This window comes from Convolutriloba macropyga, chromosome 2 (genome assembly GCF_964194025.1).
Source record: "Convolutriloba macropyga chromosome 2, txConMacr16.3, whole genome shotgun sequence".
NCBI lineage: Eukaryota > Metazoa > Xenacoelomorpha > Acoela > Convolutidae > Convolutriloba > Convolutriloba macropyga.
The window spans coordinates 49288608-49300435 of record NC_134469.1 but is presented as its reverse complement, the minus strand read 5'-3'; the positions used below and the strand labels follow the sequence as shown (position 1 = coordinate 49300435).

The 11828-nt window shown below is 39.6% G+C and overlaps 1 protein-coding gene across 1 annotated transcript; it reads left to right on the top strand.

Annotated features, from left to right (window-relative positions):
• Positions 1 to 10909: 10909 nt before the first annotated feature.
• LOC142334924 (uncharacterized) lies at positions 10910 to 11587 on the top strand. Its single transcript, XM_075383252.1, has one exon. It carries the CDS (start codon positions 10910 to 10912, stop codon positions 11585 to 11587), a length of 678 nt encoding a protein of 225 aa, XP_075239367.1.
• The last annotated feature ends 241 nt before the right edge of the window (positions 11588 to 11828 follow it).

Below are 11828 nucleotides of genomic sequence, written 5' to 3'. Positions count from 1 at the left end.
GAAAAGTACAGAAGACGCATTTTGAATTGATGTAAAATTAAGTACGCACATCCAATTAAGTTCAAATGTTAGTCATAGCCTGGCTTGACGTGAACTTCGCATTGTGAAGTAAGAATTCATTTTTGGCACGATTGTATATATCATATCAGTTTCTAACTCAAAAAATTTCTAACTAATAATAAAATCCTAAGAAACCACAGCTTCGCGGCCAATAAGGCTGGAAAAAGATATTAAAGCAAACTTGATTATTGTCAATTTGGGTCCGAAATTTTCAAAATGCTAGGGCGCAACCAGTTGAGAGTAAGTTTGAACTTGATTAGCAGAAGATATGTCTCGGATAAGATGCCATTTCCAATCCGCTCTTGGATGGTGATCAAGAAAACGGACGATGGCTTCCTGAGAGCGGCCAATTCCAATGCAGACGTGCTGGTCCTCGACATGGAAGATGCCGTTGCCTTCTCTGAGAAGGCTAAGTATAGGGAGATATACAGACAAATTCTGACAAGTGGCATTTTTGATTCGAGGCCTCTTTTTGTTAGAATCAATGGAATCGAGAATAGAGACGAAATGTTCCAGGACATATCCCAGCTGAGCTTGCCACAAGTGCATGGCTTTTTCATTCCAAAAGTGGAAAATGGCGAAACAGTTGCAACCGTGGCGCAAAGGTTAGCTGAGGAGAAAGCTCTTCAAGGAAGCGATATGTGCAATCAGTTTTTGGCCCCCATTATTGAAACAAGCAAAGGATTTTCCAAGCTGTTCGAGATCGCGGAATCTTCTGAGAAACTTTGCGCTTTGTCATTTGGCAATCAGGACTTCAGTGCTGAAAACATGACTACACTTTGTACCCAGAATAGCCAGACATCAGTTGACGAAGCCTTAATTACACAGACAGTGATAGCAGCCAGATCAGCAGGGGTTGAGACTGTCAGTTCCATTTCCTCACTTCTTGGAAGTACTGCTTCTGAGAAGTTCTACAGACGTATGAAACGGAATGGCTGTGCAGGAGCAGTCACACTCACACCCGCTCAGGTCATGGTTGCCAATAGGGAGTTTGCAAGCTCTGTTGAAGAGTTGCAATGGGCACGGAAAGTGGCCAATAAAATGACTCCTATTGCTAGTTACCAACGAACTTCCCATCACCAGCCATTCATGATTGGACCGCCCCATAAAAAACTGGCTGATGAGCTGCTTAAGCGCAATGAAATAATCGAATCTAAGAGGAAAGAAGAAATTCAGAAATCAGCCAATGGACCTACAATTGCAGCCAAAAGAGCGGTGCCGGAATTTCCTACTGTTGCCTCAACAGGAAATGTTATCAACAACAACTTCTACCGAACGGTTAGGGAGTCTTGGATCACCCAATGGACAGGAAACTTCTTAAACACAAACCCAATCTATGCAAGTGATAAACTAGCCAAAGATCTGGGCTTGGAAAGCTCTTTAATTCCTCCTATGTTAATGACAACTCTGGCGATTACGATGCCGGTGACAATGGACAGATCCAGCGAGAACTCCAGAGTTCATCTGGGTATCTACAATGCACGCCCTCTCCGCCCAATCTACTGTGGAGACACTTTGACTGGCTACTGCCGAGTGACAAAGATGAGGAACGTTCCCCAGATAGGCGAGCCCAAGTACACGATAGTATCAACAAGGCATCTTCTTGTTAATGAAAAGAACGAGCCAGTCTTTTCAGTAGATAAAAATACAATGGTCGATCCCCAGGAGATAAGTGAGCCCTCTGATGCCGAGAAACAATTAGAAAAACAGGAACATAACGCTGCAGTGAATTTCCGCTCTCATATGCTTGAAAACTGGGCTAAGAACCCAGACGTCAATAAACTTCGTGACGCTCAAACTCCTCTAAGAGCCGGACAGATTCTATTGCACGATCACGTCAAAGCGTTTTCGAACTCCGACCACCGAATGCTTTGCACTTATTTACGCGCCACTAATCCCCACCACCACAATACCATTAAATATCTAGAGAGAGACATTCTGGTCGGAGGTCCCTTAGTCGTCACATCAACAGCCAGCAACTCCGACCGCGACTTCGGCCATATCATCCACGAGGAACTAATAGAGGGCTACAATACAACCCGGGTAAACATTGGAGAACAAATCAGTACAATCACTTTTGTAAAGTCAATTCATCCTCTAAAAGTTGAAGGCATGGACTTTGAGGACGTAGAGCTGGTGCAGTTTGGTGTGAAAGCATTGGATCCTGGCGATATCGAGGACCTCCCGATTCCCGTCAAATTGTTCGACGACTCTCTCAGCAAACCAAGCGAACTCGAGGACTTCTGTTTAGAACACTGTGACTTGCTGCTAGGAAGACTAGCCTGCAAGTTGAAGAGACGAATTGTAAGACAAGCACTTCACTGATACGGAGAACTGATATCACTATGAAGAGATCGTATTCAAACAAACTATTTGTAAATTATGTACAATTATATGTGATATTTGTACTTGCTTTATATTGCTATAAACTATTCAGTTCTATAGAGTTTAAACTGGCATTTTTGGCTTTGAATTACTCTAAGTGAAATTGAAGCGCTTTTCCCCGCTCTGATCCCTTCAATAAAATTTTGAAATATGGCCTTAATAACCACCAAACAAAACTGCCAACTTATAAACTCAATTCCAAAACAACAAGGCAATGCACTCTAAAAAAAGTTCAGATAAATTTGCCTGGATCGTTCAGGTAAGTTTCTCTCACCTGAACAACACCTGAGAGCATGTTATAGCTTAGATTAGCTATTTGAATTGGATTAGTAGTGTGATTACACTATATTGAATTTATTGTGGAATCGCAGGGCGAATCCTGAATTATGTGTGTTTTACTAAATTTGCTAGATGGAATCGCAAGGCGAATCCAGATTAAGTTGAACTTGAGTAACTGAATAGCGATTGCAGAGACAATTTGAATTCAGAAGATTAATCGAGATTATGATTACTTAACATAAAATAGTATGAACAAACTATGAAATAATTTAGTAGACTAGCGGGAATATAATTATATGTGAATACTAAAAGTCATCATAACCTTAGTTATAAAACGCATGATATAAATATTAAAATAGAGGGTAATTTATAATTTAGTACAGGTAAGGGTTTCGATATATATTTAAGTATCCATAGGTAACACATTTCCCCCATGACAGGAATAAATTTTGTAATGTATTTACAAATTTTTAGAAAGGACAACACAAATTAATTAAACGTGTGTAAATGAATGGACAGTACAAGTGTCATAATCATTAGTGGAAAAGCGCCACGAATGTGAAATTAAATAAACGAAAAGGCATTATTTTATGCTTTTGTAGAGCAAATACATGTGGAGAAATTTAAGTGCACAAACATTGGATATACTATTGAATACTATATTGCTGGAATTGAGAGGCGGATGCAGAAATTTGAATTTTAAAACACAACGAAAACGGGATTCGCAGAGCGAATACATAAAAGAATTGCAATTGCGGAAATGAAGAATGAAAGTAATGAATAAATTAAACACAAACACAATAAATTGGATTCGCAGAGCGAATACATGACCGAAATTAAATTAAGTAGTTTTTTCAACAGTTTTGAAGTTTTATCAGTTGTCATTAAATTTTATTCTCAGCATCCCATACTGACATCTGTCTTTCTTGTTCGTATTTATAGTAACGGATTCGGGAATCGGGTGGAGATACTTGACCAATTTGGATATCAGGCCTTGGTGGGGATGGAACTCGGGATTGTTCAGCACTTTGGGTTAATGCAACTACCGATTCTTCGGTTGCTGAACTTTTCTTGCTTTGTTTTTTCGTCTGACGTTTCTTTAATTTGGAAGGGTTGGAAGAAGTCAATGAACTAATTGGTGAGATGTCTGCCTCCGTAAAGCCGTAGAATTGAGGTCGTTTTCGCTTCCGTCCCTCGTTATGTGATGGAGTATCTGATACCAGTGACGATCCGGGTTGTTCTTGAGGTGGTGGTACTGGCGGAGCGGGTACTGATGAGGTTCCAGGTTGATCTTGAGATGCACTTTCACTGGGTTCGTTCTGAGGGGCTGTGGTTCGTCGACGTTTAGGTTGCGGTTTTGTGGTTTTACGAACTGTTAAAGCACGGGTTACATTGGAATTCAAGGACGAGACTACTGATGTGTTGTCTCGCTGACGGTGGCGGATTTTAATTTCTCCCCTCTTCTGTTTTTTCAAGTCATTGCTATGCTTGGCTATCTTCGTTTCTGTCGTTTGTTCATATGGTGCCGAACTGCGTTGTGCGTCCACAGATTAGTGGCTCGCTCCGCTTTAGTGCCAAACTTTGCCAAATCACTGTCCCTAATTTTACAGGTGCTCGTCCTGGCTCGTTAATGATTGTTGTTGTTGGGGAGGATTTGGTTACATAGGACCCGGGTTCGCGTACTTCATACAAGCCAGCGAGTTGTCTTTTTGCTCTCTTCTAATTCGGCAGTTTTTGGGCAAGTTTGATGTTTAAATATGCCTCAGTCCTGGGAATTGCGTTTGAAATTTTTGGGTGTATTAGGAATCGTGATTCCTTTTTATCGGAGTCACGATAGCGGCGGCCTGCGTCCTGTTGTGCCAGACACATACTTTTTTCAATCTCTAAGTCACTTCTATCGGGATTGATCCATCCACAACTCGTCGAGGAAATCATCAGCGGGGACCGTGTCAGCATCTAAATAGTGGTTAATAATTTTTTCATTAGTTAGATTTAGACTCGAAAGAACAGTACTTAAATTCTTTAAAGGCATATTTGCAGGGCGACCAAAATGAACTTCGAACCGTGTTATCTTGGTAATTTTCTGTTTTGTTAGACGGAGGTCTGAAATAATCTGTTTAATTGCAATGGAAGTAGCAAAGGTTTCTTTATTCTCAGCTTTCATGCAGGATAAACGCTTTTTTTGTTTGAATCATTCGCTCCTCTAATCCAATAGCCCTATGATCGCCAACAGGAGCATCGAGAATGTCAATATTATTTTCGTTGCAGTAACTTGTAACTTGTTTACTAACTAGACAGGTTGCTTGGTCTAAACGGATTCTTCGTGGAATCCCATGATTTTATGCATATTCTCGTCGAAATTTAACTACATTTGTCCCATTAGCCTTTTCAAAAATCTCAACCGTAGGGTACTTTGAATAACGATCGATACATGTTAGAAAGTAGATTTCTTTATCTTTTTCATTAAATATTGGACCTCCAAAGTCATTGTGAATTTCCTCATTAGGTTCTTGACATAGTTTATGTGGATGTCATTTAGATTTAGGGATAATAGGTTGGAGGTTCTTACCAATATCTGTGCACGGAACACAATCAGAAGGTTTAGGGAGAATTTCCCTATGCATGTAGGGCCACCATGCATATTGGGATAAGAAGATCATCCCCCAGCTTCTTGGATGCGTCATATGGATTAACTCGAGTACAGCATCTTTGATCGAGTTCCGAATCGCGACGCGTTCGTCGACGCAAAGACATCCGGATTTCACGTGGAGGTCCTTCCAGGAAGAGTGGATGTAGTGGCTGGCCTCTTTACATTTAGCCTCGTCATCTTGCATCACACAGTGCCTGATTTCCTTTAAGACAGCATCCTTGTGAAGAGTTGATTTAAAATTTTTTTCGAAAATCTCCTCCCGGGATAGCTCGATGTCTCGGTGTTCGGGTGATGAAGAGGCCAGGGTATTGTTAATGCTCGCACTAGTGTTTGTATTTGGCGTCGATTGTGCTCTGAAGGTGACTCGGGGAGTTTGCGGGGGAAGTTGGGGGATTGATTTGAGCGGACTCATTAGCAGACATTGTTATATGATTTACGTTATTGCTAGGATTGGTGGCTGAATTTAGTTTTAAATTTTCTGACTGGATTCGAGGAGCGGGTACAGTATTAATTTTGAGCGAGTGATTTGCGTGACAATTGAAGTTGGAAATGAATTTTGGATTGTAATTATTTACTTTTACTAGAGTAGTGAGTGAGTTATTTGAGGCATTTGGAGTATGTGCGCTACTTTTTCCAATTTTGCAAGGGTTGACGCGCGTCCTATTTACTTGTAATTGACGTTTGATGGTATGATGCTGCTTGTGGAATGGAATTGTATTTGAGTGACTAAATAAAGTTGTAATTGCGTCGCGAACGCGGGAAATTGTAGGTACCATGAATTCTTCATCATATTGAGTGATGCCTTTTGCTTTCTGATTCGGTTGGCGCGAAATATAATCAACTAATCCCATTCTAGTGCCAGGGATATGTTCTATATTAAAATCAAAGGGTAACAAACGATCAATCCACCGTGTTAATCGACTATTATTTGTTAATCGACTAGGATTTGTTTGAACGATGAGACTTTAAAACGGAAAAAAGTGCTCTATGATCTGTCAATACTGTGAAATTTTTTCCAAAAAGATAATATTTAAAATATCCGATGACCCAAACCACGCCAGTCAGTTCCAGTTCATTGATACTGTAACGTTCTTCATTGCTATTAAGGAAACAAGATGCAAAAGCTACCGTTTTCCACCCCTCACAATCCAATTGTTCAAGTGCAGCGCCTAGACCTTGGCGAGATGCATCACAATTGACCGGCGTTTCCAAGGTCCGATTGAAATGAGTGTTTTCTGTAGCATCTGCAATTGTAGTTTTAATATGTTCGAAATGGGTTTGGTGATTTTCAGTCCAGAGAAATGTTTTGTTCTTCTTTAATAGAGGCCGAAGGGGGTGACAAATTTTTGCCAGATTAAGAATGAATTTGCTTAGATGATGAACACTACCTAAGAACGATCGTAGTTGTTTTTAATGTTTTTGGAGCCTTGATTTCTGCTATTGCTGCTGTTTTCGATTCTATAGGTTTAACACCATTTTTGGAAAATATGAAGCCAAGCCAATTTATCTGGTGTTTTGCAAAATGACATTTACTTAAATTTATTCTGAGGTTATCAGCGTCAAGTTTTTGTAAACATTTCTAGATGTATTGGATGTGTGATTCCTTGCTCCATTTGCTAACTACAATTATATCGTCAAGAAACCAATAAGTATTAGTCAAACCAACATATTTGTAATCCATGGCCTTTTGAAACTCTGCCGGCATATCGGTAAGACCATAAAACCCCATTTTAAAACGATACGTACCAGTCGATTTACCACAAATAATATTAAAATTTTAATGGCGAGAGGTATCCGGATGCAATTTATTTGGCTATACGCATATTTTAGATCAATTGTTGAAAAATATACGTTATCACCTTAATTGGAATCGTTGATCTGCTATGAAATAGAATCGATAAGATTGTCTATGTTCGGCATTTGATACTTTTTTATGAATTGTTTTATTCAAAACTTTTTAATCCAGAGCTAAATTAACTGATTTGTCCATTTTAACTGTGATTACGATTGGTGAAATAAAATTTTTATCGGAGCATTCCTTTAACTTTTTGATATGTCCTTGATCTGAGAGTTTCCTCAGTTCATCAGATACTTTTTGTAGCAAATTTATAGGAACATCCCGACCTTTTTGGTATGTTTATGAAATTTTGAGCGAACTGTATGTAACTTTGACCTACCAGTTCTGGAGGTTAAATCATGAAAACCGGTTGCAATATGTTTTTCGATGGGACAATTTTCCTGTTCTACCTGATTAGCTGTATTCGGGCTGTTAGATTGTTGGATTGAAAGTCCGAGGGCATGGAACAAATCTCTACCCAATAGCAAACGGTGACCATCTTTCACTACTTGGATTTGGATTGGATTCGCGTACCAATTGTTGCTTTGAATTGACGTTTGTATAGTACCTAGCATCTGAATGAGTTCATTAGAGAAACTTTTCAATTGTTTGGGAACTGCCTCGCGTATCCACTTTGAATTTGAGTCTTGGGAAATGATGGAGTTTGCCATGATTTCATTTATTATTGTGCAAACGCTGCCCTAGTCAACCAAAACATTTGTTGTTGTATTGCTGAGTACCACAGGGAGATTAATTGCTCCTTTAGAAGTTGTAGAATCTGCTGAAGACACTGATGCAACGCAGTTATCTTCATCCGAAGAGTAGTTTGATTCCAAATCAGGGTTCCAAATTTTCCGAAAATTGACTAACATTATCTGTCTGATCATCCTTTTCGACATTGTTGACCAGAGGTCTAGGTTTTGGATATGAGCCAGGATCCTTGGGCTTGCGACAAACCATAGCAAAATGATTTTCAATGCCACAGTTATTGCATTTCTTCCCACGTGCAGGACATTTATTTTGATGTTCTGAAGTCCAACTCACTCCACAAAAATGACAAGTCGTAGGCTTTTTCCGTGCAGTGGTGTTCATATTTGAGAAGGGGGTAGCATTTGCGATGCGCATCCGTTGTACTTGATTGACTGTGGAATTGAGTTCGGATTTACTTGAAGTCATTTTAAGTTGATTGAGAGTACCCATTTCGATATTGATTGCAATTGCCAAGGCTTTATCAGCTTCTACCGTTTCTTTTAAAAGCTCTTTTTGAATATCTTTAATTTGCATGTTGGCAATGAAAACGTCTCTGATAATGGTATCTCCCTTTTCTCCCAGGTCACAATTTTCAGATAATTTATTGAGATGACCGTAGAATTTTTCGATTGGTTCTTCCTTCTGCTTATTTCGCGTGAGAAAGAGATATCGATCAAAAGTTATATTGTGAACTCGAATGAAAGTTTTCTTTAAGATATCCCAGAGATTCCTTGTCGAAATTTTGTCTAAATTGGTAGTCGAATTCTTTGAATTGAAGACTCGTCGGCCTTCTGTTCCGAGACTCAAATACATCAACGAGGAGGCTTTCCGATCACAGATTTTCCAGGGTTTGTCTCAGCACAGTACACCTATAACCTCAACGCGTAAGCAGTTGTTTTTCCATACCGTCTTTGCTTTTTCATTACGAGTACGTCGATCTCGTTCCGATTGTGGTGTTGGATTTTAAACCGCCTCTTTGTAAGCGGGTTCAGGAGGTAGGACAACATGCTCTGGAGGGTCGACCAAGAGAAGATCCACTATAATCCCTTCACGAGCAAGAAGCGCAAGTTTAAGTTGTGTTCTCCAATACTCCCATCGAAGAGGGGGCTCCAGAGTTGCTTTCTCCCAAAAGGGTTGAATTCCGAGTGGGGATTTGCCATTCTCTTTTTTTGCTGACTGCGCCATGTTATAGCTTAGGTTAGCTATTTGAATTGAATTAGTATCGTGATTACACTATATTGAATATATTGTGGAATCGCAGGGCGAAGTTTGAATTATGTGTGTTTTACTAAATTTGCTAGATGGAATCGCAAGGCGAATCCAGATTAGGTTGAATTTGAGTAACTGAATAGCGATAGCAGAGAAAACTTGAATTCAGAAGATTAATCGAAATTATGATTACTTAAAATAAAATAGTATGAACAAACTATGAAATAATTTAGAAGACTAGCGGGAATAGAATTATATGTGAATAATAAAAGTCCTCATAACCTTTGTTATAAGACGCATGATATAAATATTAAAATGGAGGGTAATTTATAATTTAGTACACGTAAGGGTTTCGATAGATGTTTATGTATCCATAGGTATCACAGAGCACCTGAATTTTACCGGAACTATTTTCAGGCACCACTTGCTGAATTTTTACATAAACATGCCACAAAAACGCCTGAAATACGACTGAACAGTTCAAGTTTCCTTTCTAAGATGTGTTTACCTAATCTTAAACAACTAGGTAAAAAACAACTGAAAAAATTTTTTACTGAACTGTTCAGGCATTTTTTCATGTGTTATACTTGAATTTTACCTCAATTTTGCAGGTTTTTTCGCCTCAAAAATTTAGCTAAGACAGTTGAAAAGTAAAATGTTCAGGCATTTTCGTGTGTGATTCAGCCAGTCTTTTGAGAATTTTTTCAAATAATATTTCGGTAATAGAAAGGTGCGATTCAACTGAACTCGTGTGTTTCGCCAGGCAGCATTAACTAAAATTATATGTAACTGATAAATTGGATAGGGCCACTAAGATGCGCGGCGAAGCCGGATCTTTACAAGCTCTCATTGCAAAAAAACATGCATACAAATAGAAAGACAGGAAGACAAGTGAGCAACGCTTGGAAATGTTTTTAACCTTAAAGTTTCTCAACCCATCAGTGACAAAAGCACTGCAGTATAATATTTTTTTAGCTAACTAATTCTCGGCTCAGTGTGCCCGTAGTACACATCTTATACAAGACCATCGAGAAGGAGTCTGTGATACCTAAGGATATCATCATTTGTTCGATGCAGTATTTTTTATATGATGTTGTAAAGTAGTTCAATTTATTTGCCCTTGATAATCCTGTTCATATTTATTCAGTTTGTGTCTGGTGATCTGTTAAGAATTTCCTACTTGGTTTCCCAGCTCGTGATCAGACATGTCTGATCACGCATTCACCTTTGCTTACAAGCAGTTCGTTTCATTTCATTTCATTCTCTTAAGTTTGCTATTCAAATTCAGTTAACAAACTCTCTTGTAAATCCCACTCTGCAAGTAAGCGCAAAGTAGTTTAGTTAAGGTCTCGTTCCGCGAATCGCTAGTTAAATAAAATTAAGCGCACGCGCATTGCAAGTAGCTGCTCTATTTTAATAGAGTATGACATGAAGCAGTCAGCAGCTAAACGTACACCACTCGGAGTTGACGCTTTCTGGGATAATTCTAAACCCAATCCTCCCCTTCGCTAGGAGAAATGGCATGTGCAATATAAATTGGCACTGTTGGCGAAAGTCAACATCATCCTTGATACACTACTTGGACCCAAACCCGAGATGGTACAACTCCCCTCGAACCAATATACGAAGAAACTATAGTCGGCGCTTCTGTACAGTCGGAGAGGGAAAAGAACGCTCGCAATGCGCATCAAAAGATGAACTGGCAAAACAAGTGCCAACAACTCATAGAAGTTGGTATAATGTGTGGCGACAAACAGTGGCCATTGGAGGATCGCAAAACCGTGTCTTTGCTGTATCTAAGCATCGGGGTAAAAGGACGCCGAGCCTTCAACTGCAGGAACCCGCACATCATGATTGATACCCTAACAACAGTCGATTTCTGGAAAATCGGAGAAAAAACATTCATCCATCCTCGCAAAATAACTTTTGACCGTCATGTTTTCTTGATTACAAAACAAGTTTGGGGAGAAACGGTGGAACACTTCTATAGAAAACTAAAGGAGTTGGCAGAGAACTGTAAATTCGAGAATAAGGAAGAAACTTTGATACGCGATGTCTTCATTACTAACCTCGTAGATCCTGAAATTCAAAAGGAACTTCTCAAAGAAACCGTTGAGCCGCGCCAAGCGTTAGAGCTAGCAATTAACATGGAACTGGGGATGCTAAACCAGCATCAAATTCAGCAGCATAATACGATTGTCATCCCGGCGAACGTCAACACGGTTCAATTCTCTGGTAGCTCTCGAACCTCGATTTGGCCAAATTCGGGTAATGCTACACGACAAAACAATCGCTCAACTCTCTATTGCTCAAATTGTGGAGGGATCTGGCTGCCGAATCATCGCGATAAATATATCGCGAAAGGCGGAACACGCAACAACTGTGGACTCCTAAACCATTTTGCGAACGTTTGCTGAAAACAAAAAACAGTGAAACCAGTGAATGATAAAAAGAAGATGGTGAGAGTCGTGGAAGAAGAACCGCATCCTGAGGATTCAGTAAATTTCCTACAACCTGCTAAGCTCTACGAATCGGACTACAGTAGCGGAGAAGATAATACGGTTGCGGTGATCGAGAATGCAGTAGAAAAAGTAGAACCGCTCAACATGCCCATCAAGATCGGTAATATTAACACTACCATTTTCGTAGACTCCGGTA